General features: G+C 33.9%; 1 protein-coding gene and 1 long non-coding RNA gene across 3 annotated transcripts; one reads left to right on the top strand and one right to left on the bottom strand.

Moving 5' to 3' along the window:
- Positions 1–6254: 6254 nt before the first annotated feature.
- LOC130649115 (uncharacterized) lies at positions 6255–7345 on the bottom strand. The gene is made up of 2 exons (XR_008983004.1): positions 6902–7345; positions 6255–6692 (listed from the first exon to the last, which is right to left on the bottom strand). It is a non-coding gene; the product is annotated as an uncharacterized LOC130649115 (long non-coding RNA).
- A 998-nt stretch (positions 7346–8343) lies between these two features.
- LOC130649109 (neurexin-3-like) lies at positions 8344–16132 on the top strand. 2 transcript variants are annotated; one of them, XM_057455326.1, is made up of 8 exons: positions 8344–9847; positions 11950–12167; positions 12478–12684; positions 13791–13896; positions 14567–14726; positions 15014–15131; positions 15262–15338; positions 15417–16132. In XM_057455326.1, the coding sequence occupies exons 1-8, from the start codon at positions 9267–9269 to the stop codon at positions 15675–15677; spliced, it is 1728 nt and encodes a 575-aa protein (XP_057311309.1). In that variant the 5' UTR covers positions 8344–9266; the 3' UTR covers positions 15678–16132. The 2 variants fall into 2 exon arrangements, with proteins under 2 accessions (XP_057311309.1, XP_057311310.1); XM_057455327.1 differs by having other exon boundaries at positions 8345–9847; positions 11953–12167.
- Positions 16133–17533: the final 1401 nt, after the last annotated feature.

Genomic DNA, 17533 nt, shown 5'->3' with positions numbered 1-17533 from the left:
ATTATGGTTATAAAGTCGTATTTTTTGTGGTTGTAAACTCAAAAAAAAAAAGGAAATTATAAACACATTTTGAACCTAAAAAAAAATCTTAATATGCTTACCGTTCGCAATGATAAACAATTTAAATTTTTTTCTGTCCAACGACTTTGTATACGGTCAGTACTTTATAATCTACTGCTACATACGAAATTTGTAGTTATGGAAACTGTGCCTACGTCCGGAGACTGCGCACGAAGTGGCTAAAAAAGCTTGCAACCATGTTGGTAACAGGAAATATTTTACAATACAAAAAAAGAGACGGAAAAACAATTGTACATTTTCTTTTTATTTCTTCCTCTTATAATCACTCATGCTGTCCTATTTTAGTGGAAACTTGAAAACAATATTGATGGCGGAATATTTTTATTTTAGTTTTCTTATTACAGCAGCAAATAAAGAATACTTCTGTTGGATTGAATCATAAGTCAATTTTCTTGTTAACCTAGCAATGTGTTTTAACTAACCTCGGCCCCAGGATTTTTTTTCCTCTTGATACCGAAAAAAAGAAACAAACTAAGTGTTAATTTTTACATTGTGTTGACAAACTTGTATTACACTGAACTGGAGCAAGGTAGGCGAGACAACAGCAGTCTTTGATTCGCCATTTTTATGAGGATTCTGTTGAGCCTCAATTAATTTCTTAGTAAATGATCAGATCAGACCTCATTTTAAACATAATTCCTTAAACTTATTTTGACTTCTTTGTTAGAAAGTTGAATTAGCATATCCTCTTTCAATCCCGTTCCCAGAGCCTGTTGTCTCATTTTTGTCCGAAAAGATACAAGATGCCCCGGGGACGGGGTTGTATCCTTTTATTATTATATTTTATTTCTTTTAAAGTTGTCGAATACCTTTACCAAAATATAAACTTATCTCCCATTTCATACAAGTCTACCGAAAGTAAAGATCTTTATAATGCCACATCTTAAAGTTCATTTCATTCAAAAACTCACTTACTTACTTTTTACCTGATTAACATACCTTTTTACTTATGAGTGATCGAGCTAAATGATTTTGCTCAACTAACCAGGTCATTATCTTTTAAACAGGTGCAATTTCTGTACATTACTGTTAGTGGTTTTAAAGGATAAGAATAGAATGTAATGTGAATATGTGAAACAAAATTTAAATATGTGGCAATCATGAAATATTTACTTCCTGAAGTAATATGGTGTTATGCCTATAGGTTGCCATGGTTACACGTACATGACCAAGGCGCCTAAAGTATTCGTCAGCCTCCTTCCCAGAGCTTTTTTCTATTTTTGCAATCTCGAAAAATCTTTAGAAGACTCGTCATTTAAACAAATATGATATTTTATTTCTTAGATTCGCCTTAAAAGCAGCAGAAGTATGTAACACGCTAAGCGTACGATAGTAACCATGGAAACAAAGGTCAATTTACTTCTCAGGCCTCTACGTTTCACATTTTATATCTGTATGATGCAGAACAAAAAAGGAATCTGGTAAGAAGGAAAAGTTAGATTTGATTTTAGTTCTTTTTGTTTCTGCGGAACGTTTATTATGCTCCCAGCTTCTGTCACCTGTTCATGACCTGCTCACTAGGTTTGACACGTTTGGAAACATGACTTTATGACATGTCATTTTTTCAATATGACAAATCTTACGCATCATGTTAGATACATTGTTTATTTTTGCCAAGATTTGTGTTCCGCTATGTAATTATAATGACCACCACTGAGACAGAATTTCAAATATTGACCACCGCTGAGATAGAATTTTTTAATAACTTCAAATTTAGAAGTTTTGTTATTAGTGTTGATGTATGTATTGAAAACACAAATCACGTGCACTAACATTCCAGAAAATTATCGCTAAACCATATAAAGAAACATTGATGAAGCATTTCGAAAAATTCAAAATAGGTATCATGGTAATGTCTCATCTTTCCACTTCTGGTATGCGGCTGACTTATTAGAAAAAGCATTGGACGACGAGAAGAGAGTGGTGGTTAGACAATTTAGTACTAGAAGGATGGATTGCGAGGGAAAGGTTACCCTAATACAATTTTGTTACCCCTAAGCTTTTGCCCTATCATGGCACTGCAGTTAAAGGAGCAGGTTGTAAAGTTACGAGGTGTGAAAGACCTCGTAACTTGACCTCGTGACGAAGGTGTGGTTTTATAATTCACAACGTACGTAATAATTAGTTTAGTTATTATTTACTATAGTATTCGTGCTAATTTTAGCGCAATATAATTTTCGCGCGTAATAATTCCTGCGCTTTAATACAGAAAAGAATCAAAAATGACGTTTTGCAACAAAATATACTTTTTTTAAGGAGCAAAATTGTTTGTGAACGTTTTGAACGCACCTATGTTTTGCTTAAAACTGTAAAATTTACTTTCTCTCTTTTTATTTGTAAAATAATTTAAACTAATATAAACACGAGAAAGATCTTTTTCTCTGCGCGTAATTAATACGCGTGAAAATGAGTACAGAATGAGTGAAGAACTTTAAGGAGTAAGATAAAGGTTGGTTTCCACTTGCTTTTCTTACAACACAAAGCATGCAGGAATAGTATAAATTTTTATATCACTAGCACGGTTAATCTTGGACGAAATCATCAAAGGGTTAATTCATGATAAGAAATAAACACAGAAGTGTGGCAATGCATACTGTAATATTGACAACAACCAAGATCCTCTCGTTAGATTGGTATAGTAGCTTGTTTTATAGAACTAAGGACGACTTTTTTAACGAAGATCTTGAATAAGCAGTACTTGCTTACAAAATCAATTTTTTTGGTGTTACTTTTAAGCCGAATCTCCACTGGACGATATTCGCGACGATTTTTGTGACGAAAAGTAGAAACAAATTCAACTTTTCGTCATGGCGAAAATCGCGACCAATCAAATTCAAGTATTTATGACGATCGTCGTAAAACTCGTCCCGTGGAGATCCGCCCTTAATGAGGGCCCTAAATAACTTCTGATTGAGTTCGTGAAACAACTAAGACCTCAGACAAGTTTTGTTGGGGGGGACAGGGAATCTTCTATGAAAGCATTCACATAGTGCGTGTGTGTAGACACTGTACATCTGGCGTTATTCAAACTTCTTGTTGCAAGCTTCGGTAAACATTTGCTTTTTTAATATTTTGTTTGATTTGATTAATTAGACTGTACACAAATTTACAACTAATTATTTTTATATTTCTTTGTTTCTAATAATTTTAACATGTTCGAGGTTTGTATAAATATGAAAATGTGACAACCAAATACATCTGGAATTTCTTAGAAAGTAACGCACGTTGTTCTCAGGCTACCATCTTGTTTTTCTTTGGATTATCTTTTGAACTTGTTAGTGATGTTAACTTAGAACAGTTGTCAGATATATCGGAGTCAATTTCGATGATTCTATTTCCGTACATCAAGCATGACCAATAACTTGTTCTATGGCTTTCAACTTTATCAAATTGCAGAACTTCGTAAAGAACGATACAGTGGTTTAAGGGTATAGCTTTTTTTCTTTTTCTTTTTTGTTGCTGTGGATTATCACTAACCTCGTCGCCAGGGTTCTTTTTGAAAATGGGATCAAAAAGTGAAAAAGAGCCCTGGGGACGAGGTTGGATTAACACATTTCTTTACTCAATTCTAAATATATTTTATATCTTTTTTTAACGCTCACTCTTGTTAGTGTTAAGTTTATGTTGAAGGGGGTTTACTGTAAATGTTCTCAAAATACTACAGATAAAGGCCAACGTATAGCTGTTGACTCAGAGCAGCCGTTATGATAATCAATGAAGTATAATTCTAAATTGAAGTCCTGGGATCGAGGTTGGTATTTTCAGAGTTTAATATCTTACGGAAATTTAATCGACAGTGGTTGTAATTTAACATTTATAACGCTGCTAAAATTTTGCAATGTAATGTTGTTTTTCAAAAAAGTAAAAAATGCGTGAAGGCGTGTTATAGTTGATTAAAATTCTTCATAACAAATTAACAAAATTGCTAGTTACTGGAAAATTAAAATTCTAAACCAAAATATTTTATCTCACCAAAGAAAGAAAAATAGTTATTAAAAAGTCTAAGTGCCGCGCTATCGTTCTTCTTTTTTATAAAGTAACTCCACAACAACGAGGCGCATTCAGACTAAAGGAGATATCACGATTTAGCGGTGAACGCTTTCGAAATTTCAAATTAGTTTCGGATTGCAGGTAATGTAAACTCTTTGATAAAAAATCTGGCAGAAAGTTGGAAGTTTAACTCGAAGTTTTAGTTTTAGAAGTTCTAGGCTTGTGAAACTAAAACATCTCTTTAATAATAGCCGTCGTCTGTCTGTCTGTGTGTCCGCGAAAACCGTGTCCCGTAACGGAAACACGAAATTTTTAAAATGCGCACCAATACCAAATGCGATATATTTCTCTCCACTTTGTTGCAACGGGTTAATTTAAAGGACGGGCGACCCCGTGGATTTTTCCACGGGCTAACGACTAGTGTATTTTATATATTTCTAAAGAAATATATAAAATGCATGTATAAATGTATAAATAAGAATATGGTTTATAAGAATATCAAGCTATGATTTCAGGTTAAAAACAATAGCTCTTTTGTTTACAATGATAGAGACATGAAAATATTACCAGTGTAGTTAAATTTTCGTATTCTTATTAAAATAAGCATGTAATACGCTTATTCGCACTTATTTTCGAGCGTGTTCATTTCCGCGCGTATTTACTTCCGCGCGTATTTATTTTCGCGCGCGTTTATTTTCGCGCGTGCTTATTTTCGCGCGTGCTTATTTTTGCGTAAGTTTACACTATTTCACTTAAAATAAAAAAAGTCAAATAGTAACATAAAAAGGGCGAAAAAGGTGCCTTGCTCAAGGGGCGTTGCTACAGACCTGTGCATTGTCATGCTATACCATCTCTTCACAGTGCAGCGTATCTGGAATTTACCGAACTGTTTTAATTTTGTTGATTTTAGATAGTTCGTTCTGCGTTGTTTAATTTCGTTTTCACAATTTTTTGTCCTGAGATGAAGGCCTTTTGTGTGTATCAGAAATTGTGCTGCATTTTATTTATTTATTTTTTTACAAAAGAATTGATGACCTGTCATTTGTGAGTTATGTGACACACGAACCGCAATTGTACGGTGTGACGAAAACTGAAACTGTGGTGAAGGCAGACATGAATTATAAAGGCGGCACAAATATGATAGTAATTACGGAACCGATTTGTTGGCATGACAACATAAACTAATTGTATCTTACCAAAACAAGACGTGTTCCATGTGCATAACGACGCCAACACGAGTATTGTGAGTACCAACGTTTTGGTGTGTGTTGGGTTTTATATCGTCTTAGCGGTCAACCTTCAGTGGTTTCAGATTCTACTGGCGGGTCGTTAATCATAAGGCCTCCCGCGTAGAAGCAATTAGTTTGAGTTCTAGGCAACCGGACTGTTAAAGAAGAGATTTTCACATCAAGATGCATGTGCATGACTTGAATATTTGTCACGAGTGCGATGATATATTTCGTTTGTTTTAATATTCTCATTCTGAAAACAGGTTAACCACGTAAAATCCCCTCGCCCGACAAAATCAACTAGCTAATATATTTTTTACTCCCAGTGAGAAATTTAGATAGATAGATAAGATATATACTCAAGTTAAAGATACATTGAAAAAAGTAAGTAGACGACGTTGTCTTATCATGCAAGTCTTATCCTCTAAATTCCAACTTCTTCTCATTAAAAGTCTAGCTTTTCCAGCATATATTTATTCTGGTCTGCTTTTTATCTCAGCCTAATCCGACGCATGCGCAACGCTTTAGAAATGCAGATGACATCATGTCTTTAAATATGTATGTATTTTAGCACATGATATGCAGTATAACATTTGAAACTATTCCTGTTATCAACTTTTGATAACAATTGGTGACTTTTTATTTTATATTACTTAACTTCAACAGGAAAAAAAATTGGATTAATATTCGAACCACACACCCGACAAATAAACATTCAACATGAAGGATACTGATACCAGTTAGAAACTGTATTGTTAAATTTTATCATTTTCGGTTCCTTTATCGTGTAAACAAGGTTTTAATTGTACATTGTACTGTCTCAAGACGTTAATTTGGAAGCTGTAAAATGCATATTTGTACAACTTCTTTAATTTAAATTCTTCAAAACAAACTTTTTCCAATCCGATTTAGTATATCCGATTAAAAATGGATTAAGAATCATAACTGCAGGGATGCTTTGACAACACTTTTCATAAGAAATGTGGTTGCACTGTTACAAAATACAAACAAGCAAACAAACAAACTTAAGGGAAAGAGTAACAAAAAAAATAAACAAAAACAAACAAAAAATAATTGGTTTTGTCCAACCAATGTTTTATCGACTGCTGATTTCATCCAATCAGTGCATCATCGACTGCTGATTTCATCCAATCAGTGTACCATCGACTGATGATTTTACACAATGTGTGTACCAACGACTGATGACTTCATCCAATCAATCCAATAACGACTGAAGATTTAATCCAATCAATACAACCATCGACTGATGGTTTTATCCAATGAATGTACTATCGATGATGATTTTATCCTGCTGAATTATATTTTTATCGAATCAGTAAACCATTGGCCCAAAATGTTTTATCAAATTGTTGCGATGTGCACAATCTGTAGCTGGAACATAAAGTGACAGTAATAACAAAAAATGATAAGATCTCTGTTACAAGATTGATATTCAGTCTTGACCTCATGCTCTTTTACTTAGACTAAAAATGAACAAGTCCTGTGAACAAAGTTTTTGTATTTTAAAAGCTAAGGGCAGACTTAAAACTGTATAAAAGCTTAGCACAACAAAAAAGAAATTAAAATTTTAATTGTCACACCTTGTATGTGAGTCTTACGTCATGTAATTGTCATAATCTACAAAATTGGATGTCGATTAGATTCGTAATGAACTGATAAACGCTTATACATATAAACATACATAAAATATCCACATATAATCATGAGAAGGCTTGCTCTGGATAGCAATTCAATTTCATTGCTAGTAGTTTTATAGAAATTTGTTTGTTTCGGAAAGCGTTTGAGGAGTTTTTTGGAATTTTATATATACCGAGTTGACGTTAGTGTATTGTATTGTACATTGTTAAGCATCAGAGATCGAAACATCATAACTACATCATTGGGAAAGTATTTTCTTATTGTTATGGTCGAGTTCGATTATTACTACTGCACTAAGTTTTTCTCATCAATGTTATCATGAAGAAAAAATCGACCTTGATGCAACGTCATGTCAATGTAGAGAGAACTGAGCCTGATCTATAATGACCCCTATAAAAATTCTTGAACTAAGTTTTTCCTATTTTTTTTTGCAATTTTAGCCTTAATTGTTCTTTTACAAGAGAAGTATAGAAAAAAAGACGAATGTTTATATTTTTTAAGCTAAAGAAATAGAAGACAGAAGAAAAAAGAGAGATATGTAGACACAATACAACTTTTTCACATGCATACTTTTTTAATTATTTCCGCATTATCTTTAGTTCAAAAGAGAACAAAATATATGTGAAAACATGGGAAAATATATATATTTGATACATGTGTGACAACCTGGAGATAGGATATAGTTTTTGTGTAGAAATGTGAATAGAAAAAAAGTATACAAGCTGTAAATAAAATATTGAGGCCAATAAAATAGCGGACAGTTTAAATATTTAACATCACTTCTTCTATCTAACTTTATCCTTAGTTTCAAATAATGGTTTCGTTCATTCCTTGTTGCATTTGCGCATTTTAAAAATGTGCGCTCCTCTCCTATGAAACAAGAATTTACCTTATGGTGGAAAGAAGAAGAAAAAGAAGAAGAAGAAAAAGAAGGATTATGAGAAGGAGGAGAAGGAAGGAAAGACTAAAATGCAATCTAAAGACTCATCGAGTCTACCTAACGCTAATTTAAGAAACAAAAACAAAATGTTATGTTTTTTCCTGCATTTAACTTAATTTTTTTTTTCCTTATTTGGATCAAAATCCTTGCATAAATAAGGTACTTTTTTATCACAGAAAATGTTCCGCCTTCATTTTCTATTGTTCGTCTATTGAGGACGAGGCCATGGTTGGGTTTTATTCCCCTTGTCAAAACCCTTTTGGTATGTTCAGTCATATTTAGAAATCTATTTTTAGAAAATCACCTACGATGAAGAGTATGAGAAAAGCGAATGAATACGCGACAGTGTATACCGTATTGAGACGAGTCTTAAATATTTTACAACTCCATATTTTCAAGTTCTCAAACGGGAGTATATATATATATATATATATATATTTTTTATACATATTTTTTTTTTTATTTTCTGAATACATGTTAAAAGAAGAGAGTGAGAAGGAACAGTCTGCAAACACTGTTCACAAACACAACAGAACAAAGATGTATGGTATAGTGTGATCTGTACATGTCTAAAATGTTCACACTTTTCACGACGGAATGTTTTGATGCTTTCTTTCCATAATTCTATCTATTTTATTCATTTCATTTTTATATTAAATATAAATAGGTTAGGGAGTTGTAGATTTTTTTATTTAGCACAAACTCACTGAAGTGGCTTACACAGAGGTAATAAAATTCTTCCAGTCATAAATTTCAAGTTTTTTGTGTAATCTTTGGCTGAAAGGACTTCTACAATTTCTACATTTTTCTCCTTTAAATAAGTCATCCTTCTTATTCAATCTTTATTTACACATTTAAAACTTTACTCACTTTTGTTTACCACATCAACATCAAGGTTGAAAGTGGTCTTTGCTGCTTATATTTTCGGTAATCGGTAACTGTAGCTTTATTGTCGGTAAATTGTCGGTAATTGTAGCTATATTGTCGGTAAATTGTCGGTAACTGTAGCTTTATTTCCGGTATGTTGTTGGGTATGTTGCTTTTTAAAAGGAATTGCTTGATGTGGAATAGACGTAAAAGTTTATTTTTACTACGTGGACATTTACCAGGCTTTTCTACTCCCAGGCTTTTTCGTTATAGCTGTTTTCACAAGCTGACCGACAAATTTTATTGCAATGCCAAAATATAAGAAGCATGAGACTATACATTGTGCAAATCTCAATGACGAACGTGACAATTTTTTTCCCTCTTAAAACTATTCTTTCATTAGGTAAGACTTGTGTTGAAAGATGAAATACAGTTAAAATCCTGTGTTTCTTCCTTTAATAGAGAATCATGCACTCCATTAGGCTTTGTAACATCAGAGAATGAAAAGTTATAAGTTGACTGTCATTATTCACTGTGATATTTCTTGTAATTTTAGTCATAACAAATACACAATGTACCAGCTTCAGATTCTTTTTTTGTTGTATATGTTCAACACTTGTTTAACTTACACGTTTGTAAACCGTGCTGCGTCTTACATACAGTACGAGCACTGGGACGCCTCTGACACTGGTGTGGTAAAGTTTAAATTCAAAACATATAATCATTACGGACTACTGCTGTACAGTGACAACAGCAAGTCGTCGAACTCTGTAGAAAGCTTCATTGTTGTCAAGTTAAATAGTGGAAAATTATCTCTTACCGTCCAGATGGGCGCGGAAGATTATAAATCAAAGAAGTCGGGCCAAATTGGAAAAAATCTGCATGATTTAAAATGGCACCATGTTGAGATTCACAGAACGGGAAGAGAAACAAAGTTGGTTTTAGATAAGGATGACGAGGTCATGTTGATTAATGATGGAGAACATGATAAATTGGAACTTAATTCAGGCGTATTTTTTGGCGGCATTTCAAAACAAATGGCGGCGGATGTGGTGGACAAAAGAGTGAGGGCGTTGCCAAGGTAATTTCATTCTTAGTTTGTTTCTCTTTTAGTTAGCTTCATTTGTTTAATAATTTTTTTACCTGTTGTAAAAATACCTGTATGCTGTCCATTGCGGGCAACTTTATAGACAACCAAGATGTATAAAATAGTGATGCGCGGAAACTATGTATGACGAACCTATTCTCGTGGATTTTTCCACAAGCTAAGTTCTATAATACAACCTATAAAATATATTGATCAGCGTTTCAAGCTCTACACAACAGTGGCAATAAAATTGTGAAAAAAAGTTTTTTTTGTGCATCGACAGGTCACTACTGACGTCATCGAAATTCAAATGACGGATCTTTTTTTATTTCTTTTTTGCCTAAGTGAATTTTTTCACGGACCTTATGGACTAGTATATTATACTACTACGAAGAGTGTGTCTGTTTGTGGGAGGTAATTATATAATTTTGTTTTGTCTGTTTGTGGGTCAAACACATGCAGTGCGCGCATGCACGAAGTGTATTAAGAAGACACAAAATATATACACGAAAATGGCGGGAAAATTTCCGTGGCTTTTGGTCCACTATTAAGCGTTTAGATTAACTGTAACCCTAAAATACATTTTGAATTGATGAATCAAATGCTTATCACCCGTTTTAGATAGGTTATAGTCAATCACCGTTCTTTCTTTGCATCGGTCTTCACCGACTTTATACGCCACGTATTTAAAAAGTAAGGGGGGGGGAGTATAGCTCCACCCCCTCCCTCTAAGTCGGAGAGCATACGAATGAAATAACATTAATCAATACTATAGCTAATGAAGGACCGATGTTAAAATACAATCCGCGTTAAACTATGGCGATGTTGCGGCGGCGTAAAAATGAAAAATTTTGCTTTCTAAAATATTCCATGACGTCATTAGCATGACATTATTATATATTTGCAATCCGTAACTGTGTTGTCATGTTCACTAACTCAAACAAAGTAATACATTTAATAATTAATTTCTTAATTATGCATGTTGTCTATTCTATTTTGTTAAATTATGCATATATCGATTAAAGTTGGTTAATTAAGAATAACGTCATCGAGGTTAAAATAATCTTTTGAGAGACATATACATGTAAAATTCGAATCATGAAACATAAATATTAAGAACTCTAAACTAATTCTTTTAATTAACATTCGATAAACATTCGAACATTTTGCTCTGGGAAAGAAAATTAAAAGACTTGGTACAAACGTATTAATATGTTTAATTTAAATCACTCCAATTCGACGTAAAATTTTCAGAAATATATTTGTAAGCACTCTTCATCATCATGCCTCATTTTTGTCAAAATTATCTACGCCTAATATTTCCATTGAGCACTAGCGGTATGAGTTGCACAGAGATCACTATTTTTGAATTTATAATAACCCTGTTTTTTGATGTACATTAATGTTTTGTTATTTATAACGCAGTTAATATTTTTTTTATTTTTACACTCTCACAATATTAATTTTACTAACTTGACTAATTTTTAACTCAAGCAATATTTACAAATGACGTCAATCATTAGGGGGCAGTAGTTTAAAAGGTTTCGCTAGCGTGTGATCAGTAGCGTGTAAATATCCTTCCGTGTTACTATCTTTGGCGTTACGTTTAAAAGTTTCTATGCTTAACCTTGGGGTCTTTTTTCAAAACAAGAGGTGAACTCAGGGAGTAAAGCAAAATTAAAGCAGTTAAACGGAGGGGAGGAGGGACAGAGGGGTTTAAAAATAAATGACGTCATTTGTAAACAATCTCTAAAATGGATTTTTTTGGATTCCACATTTTCTTGTAGTAATATATTTCCTTGCATTGTTTCCATGCTTTGTTAGCTGGCTTGTATCCTTTCTCCGATCTTGTATTAAAAATTTACTATCAGTCTTTCATTTTATCAAAAGTTTAACTATCATTCTATCTTTTAACATAATCACTTCTTTACACACGCACCTATTCATATAATTTTAAAAATGTTTAACTTCCTTGCCTTTCTTATTTTCTTTTTAACTCAAACTAAAGATGGCGGACGAAGCTGCGATCACTAACCTCGACTAACACTTACGCTTGAATTCTATATGCTCATTTTGTTTTTTCTATTCAAATAAAGCAGGTTTATTGGTTGTATAGAAGACATTAGATTTAAATCTGGTTCAGCAGATGCGTTTGGTAAAAATAAAATTGAGGCATCAGATGGCGTACAGAATGGTTGTCTAGACGCTTGCAAAAACAAAGTATGCCCGAATCAAGGAAAATGTGTAAACCGGTTTACAACAGCAAAGTGCAATTGCATCGGAACTGGCTATCACGGAAAAAACTGTACCCAAGGTAATATCTGATTGCTTGTCTATGAATGACTATACCAAGAACAAAAACGTGAAAAATTGTTACTGTTTTTGTTCTCGTTTTCGTTGTTGTTTTCGTTGTAGTTGTCGTTGTCGTTGCTGTTTTCGTTGTTGTTGTCGTTGTCGTGGTTGTTGTCGTAGTCGTCAATGTTGTTGTCGTTGTTTTCGTAGTCGTCAATTTTGTTAATGTTGTTTTTGTTGTCGTTGTCGTCGTCTTCAATGTTGTTTTTGTTGTTTTTGTTGTTGCTCTTGTTCTTTCTCCGACTAGTTTTATGTTTTAAAATTCATTTTAGAGTCAGACTCGCTGCACTTCAAGGGGAAAGAATATGTCAGCATAAGTGTGGCTGGACCGTTAACCTCAACATTTCAAAACGATATTAAGCTACGTTTTAAAACCACGCACCCTGACGGCGTCATATTTGCAGCAAAGAGTGGGAAAGATCATTTCATGATTGAACTTCATTCCACAACAATCAGATTGAGCATGAATTTAGGAGGAGGTCAGTTTTTAATATCAATTTGGTTAACTTTCCAACTAAAGTAAACAACCAAAACATTTTGGATTAATTAAAAACATGGGGTACCCCAATTTGGGGTAGCATTTGGGGTAGTGATTGGAGAAGATAATTTTGATATTTAAAGCATATGTAAATATACACTATATATTCAATTTTACTCCAATACTACGGCTTTTTGCTTGCTTAACATGTCGAATTTAGCGCAAATTTGTTAAAGGCGTAGCTCCGCCATTTTTACGTAATAATTTGCAGACCAGATGCCTTTGCAAAACTGAGCCGCTGTCTGTATTAATGCAACCAATTTTTCAGAGCATAGAAGTTGGACTGTACATTGCATGTGGCGTGGTGAAACTCTTTAACATCTATAGCCTTTTTTTCATGTTGTTTGACCATTGTAAAGACAAAAATTTGACACAAGAACCTTGCCGGGAAAAAGGAAGTTATTTACATTTGAAAAAAGTTGCTAGCCTCATCTTCATGTTACTTGGTCATTGACAAGAGGACATTATAGCGAGAAGATTTGTCATAAGAAGCTTGCATATCAAAAGCATTTTTTTCAAGTTATTTGCATGTGAAATTACCGGTTATAGAAACCATTCAGTGCAAATCTAATGGCACAGTTTCCATCTGCAAAACTGGTCAGCGGCAGAGGAAAGCGCATAATTAACTGATCTGTAAAATAAAACTATCAACCTAAACATTATCCCAATTGGGTACCCCATGTTTTCAATTAACCCAGACAGTTTGAAGGATTTAGTATAAGAAATCGTTCCAAGGGTATTTTGTCTTGTTGATGAAGTCGGAAATTGTTAGCCAGTCCGTAATAACGGGTCAGGGGCGACAAGACCATGGGGACGAGATTAATTGAAGTGGTGTGCTTTTACTTGATATGCCCAAGCGGTCATAAAAAAACATAAAAGCGATCCAATTTTGTGCTCAGACCTTTTTTAGAATTCAGGGCCAACCACTTCATTGCACAACAAAGGGATAAAAAATTTTACATGTGACGTGGCAAATTAAAAATTTCTATTCAAAAAATATATATAATAACTATATAACTTGATTATTTTTATATATTTTTTATCCAGGAGTCTACACTATGAAGGTGAATAATATTGACTTCAGTGATGGAGATTGGCATTTGATTGAGTTTCTTCGTAAAGGGAGGCAGTTGGATTTAATCGTTGATAGGAAGTAAGTTTTGTTAGATTTCAATTTATTGACGGAAATTTAGATACTATAACATACATTACATTTCATACAGGGTCCGAAAATGCGGGGGCGAAACCAGAAGGGGCGAAACGGGGGGGACAAAACTGGGAGGCAAAACCGGGATGGCTGATACCAGGGGGGAGGGGTTCGCGTAAACAACTTTTGAATTTCAACAACAACAAAGATCTGTGATCCGAGACTTTAATTTTGAATTTCCGCCCCTCTCCTTCAAGCATGAATTCGCCACGCCTTTTAAAACTCAGTTTTTATATAGCTCGACTTTAGACAACGTTACAAAGTTGTACCCAGGCATTCTTATTTATTTTAAAGAAGAATAGATGTTTAGCACTGAGACCACATCCCTATCTACAATTTCCAATGCATTGTGGGATCTTCATATAAAAAAGAAAGTTTTGGCCACCCTATATTTTTAGTTATTTTGAAGCTTTTATCATACAATCTTATTGCCTGGTCACCTGGTTTATACGTAACGACCTCCCACGCTAGCGAAACGTACAGTTGTGCCACAAAACAAAATGGCGTTAAAGAGGGTTAACTTATTCTCTACAAAGAGGACGGAATCGAGACAAATCGAGTCAAACATTAACATTTTACGATTTTTTGTGTGAAATAAATGATGAAATTTGTTTAGATACACAACAAAAGCGAACACACCCGGTGCTTTTCGAAAGTTTGATCTGCGTGATGTTTTGTACATGGGTGGTCATCCAAAAGTTGAAACTTTAAATACCGTCAACTCGAAAAGCCTAAAGAATTTTAACGGGTGTCTACAACATGTTTTTTACAATGGTGTAAGTTGACTTTTTCTCTCGTTTTTTTCAGTTTGTTTTTTTTATACGCTTTTTATAAGCTGTATTTCATAAAGCTTAAATTACTTTGGAAGCTGAGACAATTTGTAAACATCAGCCAGCGATAACTACGAATTAAAAGAGACAAGGAAATTGGCGAAAATTGGGAAGAAGCGGAAAATATTAATTTCGCGAAATCCGCGGTAAAATGAGCTTTTCCTTGAAATTAAATCCAATGGAATAGATGATGTCATAACTTGCTTTACATTGCATCGTTTTACATTTTACAGCTCGACATAGTGTATAAAGCCACTCGAACAAAAAGTAATCGATTTAAATTATTCGGTAAAGTGAAGATTGGATGCCCAGTGAAGAAACTTAAAAACAAAAATACTCGCGGAAATCCAGGTACGTTTTTGTTGTTGTGTTTATGTAGTAGAAGTAATGTTGGTATTGTTTATATGAGATGTGGCAACAAACACATGTATTTTTGCATGTTTGTTTCGTGTAGTATTTTTTATATCTACTTGTTAACTAGATCCGGCTGTCAGTATCAGTGGTCCGATTGATCCCAATAACAATCCGAAAAATACAAATATACCAGTCGTTGCAAATGTAGGTTCTGACTTTTTAAACTTTTTTATTTATTTATTTATTTGCAAGATTTTATTTATTATATTCTATTTTTTTCAGTCTGAAAAAATGTCTAGAGATAATTCGACATTGAGTAAAAAGACGGTCATCTGGATAGCTGTCGGGTTGATTGTTGGATTTATTGTGCTAATAGTGACACTTGCTATAATTGTCCACAATGTTCGGAATAGATACAGTGGCGTATTCTTGTCTTCGAATTATAAAGAAAGCAACGGTTTTTCTCGCAAAAAGCGGATATCAGAGACCGTAATCTACACGCCACGTAATGGACACCCTAAAATAGAACCACATATACTGTGATGATATTAGCGGAAGGTAGTTATCATTTCACAAGATTGTAACGAAAGAAGCACGAGAATCGCTGTAAGATATCCAGTGAAGGTCATAAATGACAGTTTAGTTAGTACCGCCTACAGTTAAATAATTTATACACTCAAAGGAAGTGTGACCACAACCATTGCTCATACTGAGCGAATAAAGCATACGGTGGAAAAATAACAGCATGTCTGTTGTGCAGTACTAACTGACGTGTTTACGAAAAACGAAACTACGAACCCTTGTGTTCTAGCATGTTTGTACACATCCTCGTCCCCAGAGCTCTTTGAGATTAAAACCGAGTTTATCTCAAAGAGCTCTAGGGTCGAGAGTGGTTTGAACATTGATTTTTTATTCAAAACCGTTCAAAAACTTTAGAATACTTACTTCTAAGTTCATAAACATAATATGATAAATATACTAATAAGAAATTTTCGCAATTTGCTCAGATACCTTATCAGATTAACCTCGTTACCTGGACATGTTAGGGTGTTTGTATTAAAACGGACCTTAAAAACCTAACAAGCTTTGGGGACGAAGTTGTTATTTACCCAAACTCCATGTATATAATTGCGGCGGTCTATCTACAAAGAACCAGATTCAAATTCAGATTTAGATTGAATTTTTGTCTTTTAATCTGCTGATATAAAATTTAGGTTTGCGTACGAGGGTTACTTAACCCCAAAACACAATAACTTGCTCTTCTTGCTACAAACTCGTTCCCACACATATAACGTGCAAAACTCCCGGTAACGTAAAAGTCATCATATCCTGTCACCAACCCCTTATCAACGCTCTTAAACAAGAGGGCCAGGAGGTGCAAATAAGCCTGTGGACAAGGTTCGCAAACACTTTCGTAGTGAATTTTAGCAACTGAGTTGGAAAACGGGGCTGTTATATATTTGGTGATATTTTTGACGACAATGGAGTAAAGCAAATATTTTGATTTAATGACACATCCTTTCTGCTTACCATACAGCCTAACTTTAATAATAACAGCACCATGATAACGGCTCAGGGACAAAGAAACCATGCGGACGAGAATGTCTGCAGCCGTGTTCACCATATTCCCTCCTACGCAATTTTTTCACTTTACTCCTCCCACCCTGCTTGAACGTGCGCATTAAAAGTCTGTTCATAGTCGGGAGATGAAGTAGCGATACGTTCCGTTAAACTTTTGCATCTTTAAGGTGAACAAGCTATTTATTACTGCGCCAAATCAGCACGTTGATTAATTTTGTTAGGAAAAAAAAGCATTTCTTTTCGTAAAGTAACTAAATATCGTTTGGTAAACATAAAGATATATAAATTCTACCAATTTGGTGTTTTTCAGACGCATTAATAACCATTACATTTTCGAGAAATCAACATCCTAAAATGAAACAGTACCACTGTGCAATAACATAATCGTGACTTCAATACACCATTATTAACAAGACGTATGATATACGCAAACAACCTCGCGAATAAAGTTTACAATTTTTGTTACGAAGTTAGACACGACATATTTTACTATTCAGATACGCAATAATATTTGTTACACACTTATTTTTCAAAATTGATTTGTGAGACCTTCCTGAACGGAAAATTCCTCGAACTTTTAATTTTCGATGGGTCCGTCTTGGGTGAACCGACTGACAGGAAGAAGAAAGACCACAAACCCATAAACCCCAAAATTTGCGAAATTCATTAATTCAGTTAATTCTGCCTACATTCACTTTTAAAAAGTTTGGTGGAAACACCTTTATTTACTAGTTAGTTAAACAAGTGTTTTGAACACTTGTCTTATCTTTTTAAAAAAGAAAAAAGAAAAAAAAAGTAAAAATAGTTACCAAGATGAG

This window comes from Hydractinia symbiolongicarpus, chromosome 7 (genome assembly GCF_029227915.1).
Source record: "Hydractinia symbiolongicarpus strain clone_291-10 chromosome 7, HSymV2.1, whole genome shotgun sequence".
NCBI lineage: Eukaryota > Metazoa > Cnidaria > Hydrozoa > Anthoathecata > Hydractiniidae > Hydractinia > Hydractinia symbiolongicarpus.
Note: the sequence above shows the minus strand (reverse complement) of the source record. Positions and strands in the feature narration are given on the sequence as shown.

Coding starts and splice junctions, on each gene's coding strand:
- LOC130649109 (XM_057455326.1), top strand. CDS start 9,267: ATGAAAAGTTATAAGTTGACTGTCATTATTCACTGTGATATTTCTTGT. Junction 13,897..14,566: donor GATTTAATCGTTGATAGGAA/GTAAGTTTTGTT, acceptor AAATTTGTTTAG/ATACACAACAAAAGCGAACA. Junction 15,132..15,261: donor AAATACTCGCGGAAATCCAG/GTACGTTTTTGT, acceptor CTTGTTAACTAG/ATCCGGCTGTCAGTATCAGT.